Source organism: Bubalus bubalis, chromosome 6 (assembly GCF_019923935.1).
Source record: "Bubalus bubalis isolate 160015118507 breed Murrah chromosome 6, NDDB_SH_1, whole genome shotgun sequence".
NCBI lineage: Eukaryota > Metazoa > Chordata > Mammalia > Artiodactyla > Bovidae > Bubalus > Bubalus bubalis.
Window position 1 is genome coordinate 109,822,506 of NC_059162.1, and position 17,652 is coordinate 109,840,157.

The 17,652-nt window shown below is 52.7% G+C and overlaps 1 protein-coding gene across 1 annotated transcript; it reads right to left on the bottom strand.

The window, feature by feature from the left end:
* Positions 1 to 519: 519 nt before the first annotated feature.
* On the bottom strand, positions 520 to 16,294 carry TFAP2E (transcription factor AP-2 epsilon). Its single transcript, XM_006051562.3, has 7 exons — positions 15,664 to 16,294; positions 14,888 to 15,364; positions 14,280 to 14,331; positions 4,880 to 5,102; positions 3,253 to 3,371; positions 2,584 to 2,725; positions 520 to 802 (listed from the first exon to the last, which is right to left on the bottom strand). The coding sequence occupies exons 1-7, from the start codon at positions 15,688 to 15,690 to the stop codon at positions 520 to 522; spliced, it is 1,323 nt and encodes a 440-aa protein (XP_006051624.2). The 5' UTR covers positions 15,691 to 16,294.
* Between the last annotated feature and the right edge of the window lie 1,358 nt (positions 16,295 to 17,652).

A 17,652-nucleotide genomic window follows, 5' to 3' on the forward strand; every position in this document is an offset into this window, starting at 1 on the left:
GGGTCCCTCCTGCCCACTTCTTTAGAAGAGTGGCAGCGATGCAAAGAATCCACTGGGGCCTTCTGCCAGCACCCCTTTTCTGGGGGTAGGAGACTGAGGTGAAGCACACCAGCTCCTCAGCAGCACCTCTGCTTTGTTCATTTCTCTCCTGGTCTCAGTAAAAACAGCAAGGCCTTGGCCCCTGGGGGCACCCATCACTGCCCAGGCACCCTCATGGGCAGCACTGGCCCCAAGAACCAGGCTTTTCTGTGCCAACCTCCTCTTCAAGCCCTTCTCAGCAGTCAAGGGTCAGAAGATTGCACACAGGAGGCAAACACCTGGGTGCTTAACTTATCAACACAGCACAAGAGGCCACTTCCCCTTCTCCAACCCAGACCCCTAATTCATGGGCTTCTGGAGGAATGTTCTTTTTCTGGTCTGACTCCAGCCCCACCTTTGAATGCTTTCAGGCCCACCCCCAGGAGGAAAGACCTCATTTCAGATCTTGGGAGCCCCTTAGGGATGGGGTGGGGCAAGCGGTTACTTCCGATGTTTGGCATCCTTCTCTGACGCCTTGGTGTCACCGTGCCCACTGCCCGCACTGCTTAGAAACATCTTGTCCAGCCCCTTGAGTGACTCCAGTAAGTAGTTCTGGAAGGCAGTGAGGGCAGCACAGATGGCGGGCCCGCCGAAACCATGGGTGATGAGGCTGAAGTGCGTCAGACAGCTCTGCACTCCCGGCTCCAGGATGAGCGCTGGGCGAGTGTTGCCCAGCGGTGAACGGTCCTGAGCCATCAAGTCTGCAAACTCCTTACAGATCTGCCTGGTGGGGGAAGGAGGGTCAGAGGTTAGAGACAGAGGTCTGAGTTCAGCTGGATATCATATATATGATTGCTGACCCAACAGTCTACAAATGATGATCATACCCATGTTACAGAAAATTAAATGAAGGTTCAGAGATGGTAACTGACTTGCCCAATATCACAGCTAATAAACAGCACATGCCAATATCCTACAATTTCTTTTCCTGTGGATATTCTGCCCACATTCCAAGTCCAGCTCAACTCCTGCCTTGTCCAGGAAACTTTCCTTGATTCTCTCTCCTACCCACACCTGCACCCAAAACAGCCAATGCTTCAAGAGCTTTGTTTATGAAATTATTGGGGGAACAATCCAGAATCTGCCTTAAATAACTGAAATAATAGCAGTGAATATGAATTGAGGCCTGGATTCTGTGCCAAGCACACTGTCTGTATCAGCTCACTTAATCTCACAACAATCTATATTGTTATCCCTGTCACATGGAAGAGGAAACTCGTTAAGTTTCTGACGATTAGATGACCTGTCCAAGTGACTAGGCTGGAAGTTGAATCCAACTCCATTCTGCAGCCATCATTCATTTCTCTATGCATCCTGCGTCCACCTCAGGCAGGAGAACCACTTGTGTCTTCCCTTTGCATCACCAAGGAACCCAGTCAGCATCTTAGACGTGACTGGGACCCAGGAAGGGCTTGGTGAGTTAGCTGATTAATGCGTGAGGTGGGTCCTGCCCTAGACACGTTTCTCCAGCTCCAATATGAACAGTCTCAAAGGCCCCATGAGTCATGGCAGTCCCATGAGTCATGGCAGTCCCATGAGTCTGTGAGTCCATTTCTGCCTAGCGCATTTGAGGGAACTGTGAAGAAGGGAGGATGGAGTTGTGATATGAAGAACTGCCTTAGGTGGAAGGCCTGAATGTCATTCTAAGCGGAAGAGCAAGCCCAAGAATGGGAGGGCAGGAGAGAGCAAGAGGGTCAGGTGGAGTGGGTGGAGTTTGTGCAGACCACATTATGGGGGTCCTCAAAGGAGTCTGGATTTTACAGAACGGTGGTTTTCAAACTGCCCTGTGTCTGTCTCTTCTCGCGAGGGAACCCTTCCTAAAAACTAAATCTTCATCAAACATCAGTTCATTACACAGGCCCTGCAGCGTCCCAGTAGCACCTAGTTTGAAAATCAATGCAGTAACAGTGGGAGCCCTTGAAGGCTCTTGGGCAGAGAGCAGTGCATGTGCGGGGCAGGAAGGCTGGGGGAACAGAGGGGCGCTGGGGTAAATGTCCAGGAGTGAGACTAGGAGACCAGCGTTGCAGTGGCATGTGGGTGGGGTGAGGGAGGCATCCGTGAGACTTGTAGAGGGGTCAGGTGTGAAGTAAGGACAAAGTAGGGTCAAAATAGGGACCTGGCTGGGTGCCCTGATGGAGGTCACAGGAGCAGAGGGGCTGACTGGCAAGGCTCAGGCATGGGGTGCAAGGCTAGAGACCCTCAGACCCTCAATGGGATGGGCTGGTGGTGCCATGGGGGCATGGTACCCCCACCTGGGCTTTTGTGTAAGCCTGTCCTGACACTGTGTTTGTGACATACAGAACTCAGATGTGCTCACATGTCCACGTGTGTCCCGTCACGTGCAGCATGGAGCCTAGGTGTGTGCAGTGGATCACGCACCGTGTGTCCATCACAGGTACACGTGGTGCCCACTATGCCTGCACTCGGAACCTGTGTTTGTGCCCTGTACCCATATGTGCCCATGTAGGGCACCCATGGCAGCCTGTGCACGGCACCCTCACTCACTTGGCAGCCAGCAGCATGCTCTTGCGGCCATGCAGCTCCCCGGGGTCAGCGTGTTGCCGGCACAGGTACTCGGCAGCTGCCTTGGCTGGGAACTCGGTCTCACAGACGTAGCCAAAGTCTCGGGCCAGGTGTACAGCCTCTCCTAGGGGGAGGGGAGGCAGAGATGAGACATCACTACAGCCAGGTGTACCTCTGAGCCCGGAGCACAGCCTGGACCCTCCAACCCCTGGCCAGGGCTAGCCTCCATTCTGCTTCTATATGTTTCTCTCTTCTTCCGATTCCCCTCTCAGCTCTAGTTGCAACCACACTGCCCTCCCTTCTCGGAAGGCCTCTGAGCTCAGGGGTGGGAGCTGAGCTTGAGAACTCAAGATGATTGAGCTCAGAGTCACCAGCCTCCAGGGAGGGGACTCTAACCCCCTCATCTCTACCACATTCACACACTGGCCACTCTTCCTCACACACACACACACACACTCACACGCACACTCTGCTGCACCAGCACATGTACCTGTGTGCTGCATATACACGTAAAGACTGCCCGCATATTTCACACACGCCCCTTACATATGGGGCACAGAGAACACACATATGACTAAACACGCCCTCCTGCATCTGAGACAGTCACACATAGTCACACTGGGTGGTGGCTCGTGGCTCCTCGGGCCTCACCCTCCACTAGCGAAGTCAACAGGGTCACGTTGGCGGCCTTGCGACGGCCAGCTGGCAGGTTGAGCCCAATCTTCTCCAGCCGCTCGCGCAGGCACCGGCCTCCATTCTTGGACTTGGCCCTGGGCGTGCACACAGAGAGACACACACACTATGAACAGAGAATCATGGATGCTCAGTGAGCCAACAGGGCCTTGCTGCCTCCACCAACCCTGCAAGGCTTGGGCCTGGCCCTGGGGACACGCTGGGGTCTCCACCTGCCCGATCCCAATCTCTTCCTAATCTCACTGGGTTTGCAGCCACAATGGGAAAGGGGGCCCTACACCCAGCTCCAGGAACCGCCTCATTTCTCCCTAATCCTCCCAATAGCAGGGACAGCCCAGGGTGGGGCAGGATGGACCAGCATCTCAGGGTTCTTTCTCCCACCTGTGTACATCAGCACAGCTACCCAGGGACAAGCAGGCCCAGAGACAAATGGGAAACACAGAGAGATATATGGAAGACATTGTTATACACACAGCTGCCCAGGGGCACATAGACACACACACAGATGAAACACATTGAGGACCAAGAACAGACATGCACACCAATAGAGACAGACACACAGTCTCAGATATCCAGGACACAGAAACACATGTCCACACCAAGTCAGGAGCCCAGGGACATTTGTGCAGACACCCATGGACTCATACAAGCCACTCTGGGATGCTCAGAGACCAGGAATAAGGGGATATTCCCACACCTGAACAAATGCAGGTCCTACCCAAGGGTACATGCTCAGTCACTCAGTCGTGTCCGACTTTGCGACCCCCATGCACTGTAGCCCACCAGGCTCCTCTGTCCATGGAATTTTCCAGGCAAGAATACTGGAGTGGGTTGCCATTTCCTACTCCAGGGAATCTTCCTGACCCAGGGACTGAACCCTCCTGCTTTGCAGGGGGACTCCTTACCACTGCACCACCTGGGAAGCCCCACACAAGGGTAAGCATATACTCACACAGACCCACAGAGTAGAACATACTCTAACCAACACATCCCCCTGAAAGTAACAGGAAACTCACACTCATGGAAATTTATACTCCTGTCCACTCCCTACACCACATACACATACAAACACACATGCAAGCATGCACACAAACACTATCCTCAAATACATCAAAAGTCATAGTCCTGAAGCAGAAATACCTACCCAGGCACAAGGACATACACAGAGACAGGCCCAATTATGAAGACAAACCATGGACCCCATGCTCCCTGCTCAGAACACACACACCAGAGAGGCCTGTACCTGACACAGGGAATGGGCCTTAAGTCCTGGGGATCCTTTTTCTGGGTGGGGTGGGGGCTGTCCCTTCCCCTAACCCAGCCTTTCCATCATGCCCAATGTGGCTGAGTCCTGCATCCCAGGCTCTTCTCTACCCCTGACCCTCCAGCCTGCAGACCCATGGGAGCTGCCAAGGACATAGGCCTGTCCAGAGAGCATACATAATCCTGCTGGGAGACTGAGGTGGAGATGACCCTGTGTGTCCTGGGGTGGGGCCGTCCCCTCTCCAAACCCCTGAGGAAGTCTGAAAGGACCACAGGTTTTAGCCTTGACCCTGGGCAGGGAGCTGTGGGCTGGCCTTCCTACCTGCGAAGGACACCACCCAGGAGAGAGGCATTGAGGCACTCGGGAGGTGAGAGTCGCCGCTGGACCTCCCCCACCGTCACCTTGTACTTGGACGTCGAGCTGAGCAGAGAGAGCCGGCCGGGCACGGAGCAGAAGACCTCACTGGGGTTCGTGATGCCGCCAACCAAGCTGTCTTTGGCCAGTGAGAGGGCCGAAAGGCTGCTGGCTTTGGAGGGGATGGGGACTGTGGAGCAGAAGCGAGAGCAAGGGAGAGAGACAACACTGAGCAGGGGATGACAGGGCACTGGCCAGCTGGGATGCGAGCGCGCTGCTGAGGTGCCAGCTCCGAGTCGGCACCGCGCTCACACGCTGTGCACACACAGCTGCTTCTGCACGTCCCAGCACCTTCCAGAAGGAGGTTCTACTAACCCCGCTTTACAAGGGAAGAGACTGAAGCATGATGAGGTTAACGTGACTCACTCATGTTCACTCAGCCAATGGGTGGTGGAAATGAAACTCAAAGTTCTCTGGCTCTGGAACCCCGACTCCCTTCATTGAGTCAGGCTGGTTCCCTGTTGAAAATCAAACAGCCTCAGCAGCCTTGGGAGTTTGGGCATGCATGATCACGGAGGGTGTTGGAAATAAGGAAATGGAATGTGAGCTGGCGACTGGATTTCTGGGTCACTGCAGCAGGGCCCAGCCAGATCTATGCGATCATAAGGAGTCCCTGATTCCCTGCTCCCACTCACCTGCGATCCCCATGTCTCCCCCACCATCTCAGGTCAGTGAAAGGCCTGGGGGCTTTGGACTCCCCCATTCCAGGGACAGGGAGGTTATGGCCCCATTAGGCCCCCAACCCTGGCCCTCTTCCAGCTAAGTCACTCTGGGATGTCAAGGAGTTGAGGAATAAAGAGACATCCCCTATTGTTCCCTCCTCCAATACTCTCTAATTTTGTACTAATATCTATGAAGGGCAGGGAAGGGAATCTGAGAAGTTTACTTTTTAACTCGCATTTGGACACTCTTGGCTCTAAAAGAAAGTTCTTCCCGAAGTCTAACCTCCATTCTCCTGCTAAGCCTCAGGGGGAAGGGGGAACGACAGAGGTACTTGTTTCCCCTTGGGCTTTCCTTCTTTCAAGGAAGTGAGAGCCTTAGTAGAAAAGGCAGGCTTTCTGTGTTTGGGGAGGGGGATCAAGTGGAGATCCTGAGGCCAAGAGTCAATGAGCACTCACTATACTATATACTGTGCTTCTACCAATAACCTCACTGAATCCTCAGAACGAGAGGCTACGTTTATTATCCCCATTTTACAGATGAGAGACTGAAGCCCAGAGAGGTGAAATAATGTGCCCGAAATCATGTAGCTGATAGACTTAGTACCAGTAGTAAGCCCTGGACTGTGGTCTCAAAGGCGGCACTTGGCCCTCCAGTCATCTGGCAAAATGTTCGCTGAGCACCGGTGTGCGGGGAACTGTGCTAAGCCTTGGGAAGGCCAGAGGCAAGCAAGCCTGGCCCAGTCCCTGGGCCAGGGCCCCTCCAGAGCCCCTCCAGCTTTCCCTTCTCTGAATGTGCACTGAAACCATCCCTGCCTTCGCCCAGCCGGAAACCTCAGTGAGGCCCTCCAACCCGCCCTCTCCCACCCCATCCCACCCATCACCGTGGCCTAGGGCTTTCTTTTCTCCACGTGCCTGGATGCAGCCACAGGTATGGAGGGACACTCACTCACTTCCCACCTGAATTTCTGCACAGCCCCTGCTCCAGAGGGATCTTTCTGAAACATCCATCACTCCCCAGCCTAGAACTCATCAGTGCCTGAGAATCAAATTCTAGCTCCATAGCTGAGCAGAATGATGCTGCCTACCCTCCAGTGAGTGCCAACCGTATACCAAGGGCTTCACATTAACAGGTCTATGGAGTAAATGGTATTTTCTATCCCCATTTCAAGATAAAGAAACTTAAAGTTCAAAGTATTAATAGTTAAGCTGGCTCAGCAATAAGGAACAGAGATGGGCCTGGCCTCTGATGATGACCATAACTGTCAGAGCGCCCTTCTTGGGACTTCCTTGTGCTCCAGGGGTTAAGAATCTGACTGCCAATGCAGGGGACACGGGTCCATCCCTGGTCAGGAAACTAAGATCCCACATGTTGCACAGAGTGGCCAAATTTTCTTTAAGTGGGACCTGGCTTGTGGTCCAGCCCTCCCTACCTATCCTGCCTGGTCCTCCATCTGCCCTTTAGGCTCTCAACCACACTGTCCAAGAGCAATACACTCTGAGCCACATATATAAATTTATATTTTCCAGAAGCCCCATTTTTAAAAAGTGAGAAACACATTAAGACTAGTTTTAATATATTTTACTTACTCCAATAAATAAAAATATTATCACTGAGTCATACAATCAATATTTTGAAAATTATGAATGAGCTATTTTACATTATTTTCCTGTACTTGGTCTTCAAAACTCAACACATATTTTATACTTACAACCCATCTTAATTTGGACTAGCCACATTTCAAATGCTCTATAGCCACACACGGCCAGTAGATCCTACAGTGGACAGCACAGTTGTAGACTTCAAAGAGGGGAGCGCAGCAGTTAATAGAAGTAAGTGAGATATGGGAGAGTGTTACCATGTAGGACACACCAACATTGCCAGAACTCTTAGCTTGTTCAGGTTTTTGTTTTGTTTTGTTTTTGCTGGTAAGACCAAAATTTGAGGTTTCTAGGTGATATCTCTGGATTATTTTTTTTTTCACTGCACTGTGCAGCTTATGGGAATTTAGTGCCCTGACCAGGGATTGAACCCACACCCCATGCAATGGAAGCATGGAATCCTAACCTCTGGACCATCAGGGAATTCCCTGGATTTTTAAACACTGGCAACTGATTCAAAAGTTTAGGGACATCCTTGGTGGTCCAGTGGCTAAGAACTAGATCCCATGTGTAATCTCATATGCTGCAACAAAGATCTAAGATTTCGTATCCCACAACTAAGACTCACCACAGTCAAATAAAAACTTAGTTTTAAAAAAATGCATAGAAATGCACATTTTAAAAGGGTGAACTGTACTATATGTAAATTATACCTCAAGCTTGACTTAAAAAATAAAATTATGAATTAATAAATTAACAAGAAGGCCAAAGAGACTGTCTGGTTGCCCATGACTCCTAGGCAGAGGGAATGGTCAGAAGAATAGAAAATTCTTCTCTCCCCCAGCAGCCTCCTCCCTCCAGCTTTTATTAAAGTCTGGAGACCCCTGAGGCCAGGCTCTGTACCAGGAGAGAGACCAAAGCTGGGTGAAGCCATTTGTGCATGTGCAAACAGGGACATATGTGAGCACACGTGTCACACAAATGTCTATACATAAAAACTACTTGCACTGCTATACAGCAACGAGGGTGAACCTGTGCGTGTGTACACTTAACAGCAGTGAGCCCAGCTCTATACACACAGGCTCTGCCCTTCTCCAGTGTTGCAGGAATCTGCAGATGCTTTTGCTACTGTTGATATATTTAAACATAGAGTATATGCCAGATTTATGCAGACATAGGTAGTCTACAGCTAGCGTAGTGCAGGACAGGTGGACAAGTGTTTGTGTATATGAATTAGAGACTTTGCTACTTCCCCCCTCTCCCCCCACTTGTCTGTGTCTTTCCCCTCAGAGCTTCTTCCTTCAAAAATGATGGGTGTGAAGCCAGGGTTAGGCAGGGAAGCAGGTGGCCTGGGGAAAGAGCAGTCATAAAGGTGGGAATTAACTAGCACAGATTACAAGGCAGGGACCCTGGCGTCTGTCTCCCATACCACAGTGAGTCCTGAAGCTGAAGTGGTCTACACATGGTGTCCCCCTGGTCATGCACGCGGAAGCCATTCACATGTACACACGCCTGCAGACAAGACTCACACACACACCGCAAGTCTACACACTCTGTCCACACGTGGGAGATACGTCCTGACCACTGTTTCTGGGGAGTGTGCCACAGATGCTCAGAAAGCTGGTTAAAACTGCAATTCTTTCTAGAATAAAATACAGGAGAAAAGCTTTCCTGACCTTGGATTGGGTAAAGAGTTCCTCATACAACACCAAAACGTGATCCATAAAAGAAAATCATGAAATTGGATTTCATCAAAATAAAAGACTTCTGCACGTGAAAAGATACTATTAAGAAAATGAGGGGCTTCCCTGGTGGTCCTGAGGTTGGGAATCTGCCTTGCAATGCAGGGGATGTGGGTTTGATCCCTGGTTGGGGAATTAGGATCCCCCATGCGGCAGAGCAACTGGGCCCACACACCACAACAACCGAACCTACACGCCACAGCTAGAGCCCATGAGCCACAACAGAAGACCCCTCGTGACCTAATGAAGACACCATGTGATGCAACTGAGATCCCCACACAGCCAAATAAATAAATAAAAGCAAGAGTCTCTTTTAAAAAATGAATGAAATACTCTTGAATAAGATATCTGCAAATCCTATATCTTATCAAGGATGTGGATCCAGAATATATGAATTCTTATAATTCAATAGTAAGATAAATAACCCAATTAGAGAAAATTCAAAACACGTGAATAGATGTTTCACTAAAAATGAGATATGAGTGGCTAGAAAGCATATGAGAAAGAGCTCAACATCACTAGTGATTAAGGAAATGCAAATTAAAAATATACTGAGATACTCACCAGGAAGGCTATAATCAAACAGACATATGAAGCACAGCTGACGATGTGAAGAAACTGGAATCCTCACATCTATTTGGTAGGAATGTAAAATAGTACAGCTGCTTTAGAAAGCAGCTTGGGAGTTTCTTTAAAAAATTAAAGACAAACTCATAAAAATCCCGCAATTCCACTCCTAGGAACTCAAAAGCAGTGAAAACATGTCCACACGAAGATGCATTGTGAATGATCACAGCAGCATTATTCATGCTAGCCAAAAAGTGGAAACAAACCCAGAGTCCATCAACTGAGGAATGAATAAACAAAATCCGTTACATCCATACAATGGAGTACTACTAAGCAATAAAAAAGGGACGACCCACTAATAAAATCTACAACACAGATGAACCTCAAAAATATTATAAGTACAAGAAGCTAGATGCAAAAGTTGGCATAGTTATATATGTGTTTCATTTATACAGTACGTCCAGTATATGCAAACATATAGACAGAAAGCAGATCAGTGGTTGCCTAAAGCTTGGAGTAAGAATTAATTACAAACGAGAATAGAGGAATTTGGGTGGGGGGGTGTTGGAAATGTCTTAAAACAGACTGTGGTAATGGTTACACAACTCTGTAAGTGTACTAAAAATCTTCGAATTGTACTCTTCCAATGGGTGAATTTCAGGTATGTAAATTTTACTTCAATCAATCAGTTTAAAAAAAATGAAGTCCCAGGGCCATATTTCCAGGGATTCTCATTCAGTAGATGTGAGATGGTGCCCAGGAAATCTTTATTTTCTTAAACAAGCACCCACTGGGGATTTGATGCATGTGGTTCCTTAGACCACACTTAGGGTACCACCAATCCAAGGCCTGCAAGGAGAGAGACAAGCAGGAGGAAAGCAGACAGGAGGGGTCCTGACCCTCCTCCCAGCCCACTTGAGTTCCCTCACCCTCCCCAGTGGGACCTGCTGGTTAAGTTTCCATCTCACCAACTGCTAGAGGGTTTCTTTTTTAAATGTTTTAATTTCTTGGCTGAATCATGTGGCTGGTGTGATCTTAGCTTCCCAACCAGGGATCAAACTCATGCCTTCTGCATTGGGAGCTCGAAGTCTTAACCACTGGACCACCAGGGAAGTTCCTGGAGGGTTTCTTTTATTTCAAATTTTAATTTCTTTTAATTGAGATATAGTTGATGTACAATATTACATAATATGCATGGGTACAACATAACAATTCACAATTTTTAAAGATATATTCTATTTATAGTCATGATAAAATAATGGCTATGTCCTCTGTGTTGTGTTGTCCTTGTAGCTTATTTTATACCGAGTAAGTTTGTATCTCCTAATCCCCACCCCTACCATTCTCTCCTCCCTTTCTTTTAACTATAACTCCTACCCTTCACCGCCCTGTGGGTACTATGCTGCCCTCAGGCAGAGTCCACAGTTCATTTGCACTGGTTTTTTAGTCTCATGCTGTGGCCGACGGTAGCCTGGGAGGCAAGTGAGGTAGGGTTGTAGAAGTGAGAGTCAGATTCCATCTTTGTGTAAAATTCTGGTATCCTGTGTATTGTGGATATACTTTGCATTCAAAAATTTAGAAAATATTGCGCTAAGATACATTATTTATCTTGATTACTGAGCTCCCAATCTTGCTTCAAGTGAGTTCCTCACTTATTTCACCCCAATCCTGGCCCTCCTTTGAAGCCCAGAAACTCCCCATTCCCCTTTTCCTTCCCCAGAGCCAGGGAGACCAGAGGAAAGGGTGACTGTTCACATCAGCCCCTGCCCTGAGAGTGGACAACAGAGCCCAGCAAGGGATTTCCCTGCCTGTAATTCGGCAACTACTCACTCTCCTCGGAGGGAAGGAGGAACACCTCAGTTCTCATCCCCAAACCACTCCCCTCCAGCTGTAACTGTGTGGTCAGAAACCCACAAAGATGTTTAACCTTTTTAAACCTGTTGGCCCTTTCACACCCAGGACCTCAGCCGCCCCTGACACAGCTGCCCTCCCGCCAGGGCCAGGAGGAACTGGAGAAATGAAGTCCTTGCTGCAGCTAGCCAAGAACGAGTTTCTATAATTTCAGGGTTTTCCATAATTCTGTAACTCCAGGACTTTCTATAAATCCAGGAGTGGGACGGTCCTCCATCGCTCCTGGCAGGTGCCAGAGGACTTCAGGACGGGACCGGGGCTCCCCAAGCCTTCGGAAAGACCGGAGGGCGAAGAAGGACGCTAACCAACCGCGCCCACTTGGCTGGCGGCGTGGCGGGAGTCCCGCAGTGACTGCGGAGGGCGCAAAAGAAAATCACCCGCTGTGTGGGGCGTGGAGGCTCCAGGACGCAGGGCTTCAACTGGGCCACCTGCGTGGCCACGGCTAGGTCGCCCGTGCGAGCGCTTTCCGAGGCCTGACCTTCGCAGATGGGCTCCGCCTGTCTGGTTGCAAAGCCGCAAAGTGCCGCACGAACTCCGTCTCCTCCCCAAAGGCTAGCCGCCCCGGCCGCCAGCCAAAGGCCAAGTTCGCCGCTTGGGAACCAGCTTCTTCCTTCATTTGGGAGATCCAGCTCTCGCCCCTCCCTCTTTGCGGCACTGCCCTGGGCTGTGACTCTCCGTCCAGGTTGGGGCTCCCAGCGTGCAGTCCCTAACTCAGGTCGCCGGGCCACCCACGGGCTGACACTGCAGTCGGGCCGGTGTGCGCGCCCGCGACGGCGACATCCCGAACAGCACGGGCGCCCACATCCATCCCGCACACTCGCGCGCAACATCAGCGCGCAACACTCGCGAATCCTGGCCCCATTCCCTGTGTTCTTGGGGCTGCTTTGGGGGATCCTCGCTCACCCATAGGACCCAGAATTTATGGAAGTTTGGGGCTGGGAGTTTTAGGCAGTTTTAGTTCCTCTTTGTAGCCAGTCTCTTGTCCTGGCTCTGAGCAGGGGACTGGGGTTTAAGGTACTCAAGAGGCCCAGCTGGTTTTTCTACCCTTCCCCAAAGCAGAAATCCCCAGGTTCCTTGGGCTTCCCAGGTGGTGCTAGTGGTAAAGAACCCACCTGCCAATGCAGAAGATATAAGAGACATGGGTTTGATCCCTGGGTCAGGAAGATCCCCTGGAGAAGGGCACAGCAACCCACTCCAGTTTTCTTGCCTGAGAATCCCATGGACAGAAGAGCATGATGGGCTACAGTCCATAGGGTTGTAAAGAGTTGGACACGACTGAATTGATTTAGCACACGCGCACCTACCCCAGGGAGTCGGTGAGTCTAGGCCCCCCTAATCCACCGAGTCCGGGCAGGAGTCAGGAACTGGGAACTGAGACCGTGGAGACCATCTCCTCATGGACGCAGCCCCGCAGCAGGCTCTTGCCACTGGAGACAAGTTCTTCCTTCCGTCGGTTTTGGAAAAATTCATTAAAGCAAGGCAGTGGTCGCTAGCAAAGAGCTGGCTCTGACCGCACACCTCTGCTGGGGCTCCAGGCAGCCTCCCCAAACCCCTACCTCCAGGTAACACAGCCCCAGTACCTGGTGCCCCCTTCCCCCAGGTTCTGGGTGGGCTATCCCCTCATCTTTCCCCACACATACTCCAGGTGGTCCAGCTAACTCCCAGCCCCAAGTCTTGTAAATCCAAGTCCTGCCCCGAGCCCTGTCCCTCCCCACCCCACATGCTCTCTGGGAGGGCAGACTGAGCCCAGGCTTGAATTCACTGGTTTGAAAAACAGCTTGTGCCTGCCCTGGGCACTGCGGGCTTGCCTGTGCCCCCATATTCCTCTCTTCACCGCCCCCTCCCCAGATTCAAGGAGCCTGTTGGATGCCTGAGCTTCCTGTCTCTGTCTTTCTCACCTTTCTCTGTCACCGTCAGAACTCACAGGTCCCAAGAGCCAGTGCAGGGCAGATCTCAAACCCCTGGATTTTACTAAAGAGACACAAACACCCCGAAAATAAACAGGGAGCAACTCTCCATCCTTAGAGATCCTCAGTGCCAAAAAACAAGTTCCTGGACACAACAGGGGCCCTGACCCCCCAAAGCATGGAAACTACACCAACATGATGGACACACATTATACACTCAACAGCAAGAGACACCAAGAAATACTAGAAAGACACCTAGGAAAGGAATATTTCAGACATGTACAGGACTTCAAACTCACATAGACACCAACACCAGGCCCTGACCCTCCTGCACATGGCCTGACACAATATTCACAGACCCACCCCCTCATCCTGAACACTGAAAGAGGCTCCCCAATGGAGAAAAAAATCCCTAGGGAACCACAAGGCTCCGGAGGCCCTGCTGGGAAGGGAGAGGCAGAAAGAACTTGGCAGGCTAGGAAATGGTAAGGCTCCGTAAAGTGGAAATCATTTAGCGACATCCATGGGAATAGCACCCCTATTACCACCTCTTAGGAAACAGGGAAGTGGTTTAACTTGTTCTGCAAATTAACTCCAGATCTAAGAGAGTGCCCTCCCCCTTGGTAGGGAGAGGCCAGGCCCCTGCACAGGCTTGGCCGCCAGGGTAGCTAAGTGAGCGTGGTCGGGCTCGCAGGGCACCCGGGCTGGTAGGCTCTGGGGCCAATTCACCAACCACTCCAGCTGCCCAGGCTTGCAGCCTCTGCAGCCCCTCTACTGGGCCGGAAAGAGTGACCGGTGGCCACCGAGCTCGGCGATGCACATGAGGGACGCGTCGTAGGGAAGACGTTGGGTCTGTGTGCCAGGGCTTGCACCATCTCGCCCAGTTCTGCCCTGGCAGAAGCACGCCATTCTTCCTTACCTTTCTTGATCACCGACTGGTCCAGGAGGCTCATTCCCGGCTCGTCCATGGCCTGCAAATAGGACAGGGTAGTGGTAAGGGCGCTCGTAGACTATAGTCTCTTGTCGCTTCCCAAGCCCCTGCTGTCTGCTCCGCTCAACGCGCACCACCGGTCGCCTGCGGCGGCCTCGGGCGGGACCGGGATTCACCCGCGCTCCAGCATTTGCGGCCGAGTTGGAGCCCTGGGAACCTTGCTGTGCAATTCACAAGAGGCAATTGTGAACTTCAGGCAATTCCTTCGCTTCTCTTCGCTCCAGGCACAGGCTGCCCCAGTAGACCAGAACTGGCCATATGTAGATGCCCTACATTGCCCAGCGGAGAGGGACAAAGTGGTTCAGCCCCTGTCCATTTACTCGGCGAAGGGTCGCCACCACCCAGACCCCAGGCTCACGGACTCAGAGCCAGGCCGCCTGAAAGGCCAGGCAGCGTCCAACTCAGGACGTGGGGCGCATCCTCGGCAGGCTGGGAGAAAAGTCGGGCGGGCTCCTGCACTGGCCACTCTTTGCCGCCCGCCAGGTCCTAAGTCACCGCAGCGGATGCTGGCCCATCCCGGACCGTTCGGGCCTCACCTGCAGGTCCTCCAGGCCCGGCGGGGCCGCCAGCCCGGGGAGGCCGAGGGGCGCGTCGGCCAGGCCGTGCGCGCCCTCGGTCAGGCCTTGCAGGAGCCGCGGCACAGCAGCAGCGGCGTAGTCACGGCGCGGGTCGAGGCCCAGGGCGCGGGCGGGCGGCGCCAGCAGGCCGGGCGGCTCGTCGTGGGCGCGGGCGGCGGCGCGGGGCGCGGCCCAGGCGGCCTGCGGAGGCTGCGGCTGCGCCAGGGGCGCCAGGCCGCCGTACGGGTCCCCTGCCAGGTGGGGAAAGGCGGCGGCGGCGTCGGGCGCCTGGCCGTAGGGCAGCGGCGGCTGCGGGTAGGGCGGCGGGAAGTAGGGCGGCTGGAAGTCGGCGGCGGTGGGTGTGTGGCACAGCGGCGGCGCCGGCCCGTAGGCCGCCTGGGGCAGTGACGACAGGCGGGCCCCGCCGGCCGCTGCGCCCAGCCCGTCGGGGCGCTCCTGGGGAAGGAATGGGGCGTGTCAGGCGATCCAGCGGCAACTGAAAGGACCCTCCTCATCTCCCAAGGGGCCGGCTGCCGTCCTGCCCGCTCCCGAGGCCCGAGGTCTATCTCTGAACGACCCGTGGGCGCGGGAACCTTGGGCTGGGGACAGTCCGTGAGCACGGTTCTCCGCGTGCGCAGTCGCTGTGGCCCCCTCCATCCGAGATTTCGTTGGAGTGGGAGGCTCGGAACGAAAGGTCCAGCACCCAGGCTGCCCGATCCCCGGCCGGGCACGCCCCCGTGCCCGAGACTACTCACCATGGCGGAGTAAGTGTGCACCAGCATGGGGCGGGCAGCGCGGGGAGCGAGGCGTGGCGGCGGCGGAGCCCTCGCCCGACGGCGAGCGCTGCGGGAAGAGGTGCGCGGAGCCTGCAGGACCCGCGGGCGGTCACTGTGCGGTGGCCGGGTTCAACCCAGCCCGGAGCCCGCCCGGCATCTGGTCCTCAGCAGTGGGTGCCCCCGGGCGGGTCCATGGGGCCGGGATGTGGGTCGGACGGGAGCTGATTGCACTTGGAAAAGTCGGTCAACGGGTGCCCAGCGCCCGCCTTCTTTCTCTGAAGGCAGCTTGCTCCATGCACTCCAGTTATAGTGGCGGGGGCGCGCGGGGCCTCCGGGGGCGCGCATTAAAGAGACACGCTAGGGCCGCTTTCTCCCAGCTCCCCAGTGACTTGCTCAAGAGGAGGCGTGGTTTTGGCGTGACCCCCTGGAGAGGATAGGGTCTTGGTTCCAATCTGCGCTGGTCTGAGCGCCTTCTAGGCTCAAAGCTCCCAGCTACCTTGAAACAGAGAAGAAATTCGAGGTTGGGACACAAGGGTCTTGGTTTGCTTTGCCTCTGCCCCATCTTTGCCTTTGGAGCAAAGCACTACCCTTCCTCGGCCTTAGCTTGCCAGTCTGTAAAATGGGTATCAGTCCTTTCTCTAACCACCTCACCCCATTATGGTTGAGGTGGGCAGTCCTGAAAGTGGAAGAGGTTTGTGAGTTGCAGACTCAAGCCCACTGGCTCCTGTGCAAACATATATTAGCGTATGAGTCTGTGTGCACGTGTGTGTGTGTGTGAGTTGGGGGCCATCCCAGCCCCTCTTCATGTTTCTGGATAAAAACCCCTCTGAGGGTGCTTACTTCACTCAGGCTTCCTCCAGCTGGTAACTCCCAATACTTAGTCCAGGTCTGAGGAAGCTGGAGACACAAACTGACTGCACAGAGAGTTGCCTGGCACTGGGATTGGGCGTGAGTTCAATCTGAGTAGGGTTCAAGATATTTCTGCAGCCTTGAGGTTCTGGGCTGATTGAGCGTGGGCGGGTCATCTCCAAAGGATGTTGCGGGAAGCTGTAACTGACACCATACAGACCGCGTGCTGTCATTGCATTTACATGCATAACATGTGCAGGTGTGTGTTTGTGTATTACCAGGACAGGCACCGGCTGGCTGTCAAGCGTGTTCCAGTCTCTGCAGTCACTTTTGCTTTACTTCAAATCCCAGCCTTTCCTTCCTGAGGAAGAGGGACAAGAATTAAAGAAAGGGAAATGAGAGGGGGCAGCAAAGGATGAGATGGTTAGATAGCATCACCGACTCCATGAAGTGAGCGTGAGCAAACTCCAGGAGATAACGAAGGGCAGGGAATCTTGGTGTGCTACAGTCCATGGGGTCACAGAGTCAGACACGACTTAGTAACTGAACAACAAAATGAGAGAAATGGTAAGGGGAATGAGAATTAAGAAAGCAGATGGAATGTTTAAAAAAAAATAAGTTGGGATCTTCCCTGGCAGTCCAGTGGTTAAGACTTTGTGCTTCCATGGCAGGGGGTGTGGGTTAGATCCCTGGCTGGGGAACTTAAATCCCACATGCCACGTGGCACTGCCAAAAATTAAAAAAAAAAATGGCAAGAAGATACTCCGACCAGGGCAGAGTAGAAATGTTGTTCAGTTGCTAACTCACGTCCAACTCCCCGACCGCGTGAACTGTAGCTCACCAGGTTTCCGCATCCTTCGCTATCTCCTGGAATTTGCTCAAACTCACGTCCATCCAACCATCTCATCCTCTGTCATCCACTTCTCCCTCCTGCCCTCAATCTTTCCCAGCAACAGGGTCTTTTTCAATTAGTCAGCTCTTCACATCAGGTGGCCAAAGTATTGGACCTTCAGCATCAGTCCTTCCAATGAGTATTCAGGGTTGATTTCCTTTAGGATTGGCTGGATCTCCTTGCTGTCCAAGGGACTCTCAAGAGTATTCTCCAGCACCGCTGTTTGA

Bases quoted from the DNA above. Each gene is read 5' to 3' on its own strand.
- TFAP2E (XM_006051562.3), bottom strand. From the start codon at position 15,690: ATGCTGGTGCACACTTACTCCGCCATG. The intron at 3,372-4,879 runs GTAGGAAGGCCA...GTGCACGCCCAG, and splicing joins CTGGGTGGTGTCCTTCGCAG to GGCCAAGTCCAAGAATGGAG. The intron at 803-2,583 runs GTGAGTGAGGGT...TTCCCCCACCAG, and splicing joins AGCATGCTGCTGGCTGCCAA to GCAGATCTGTAAGGAGTTTG.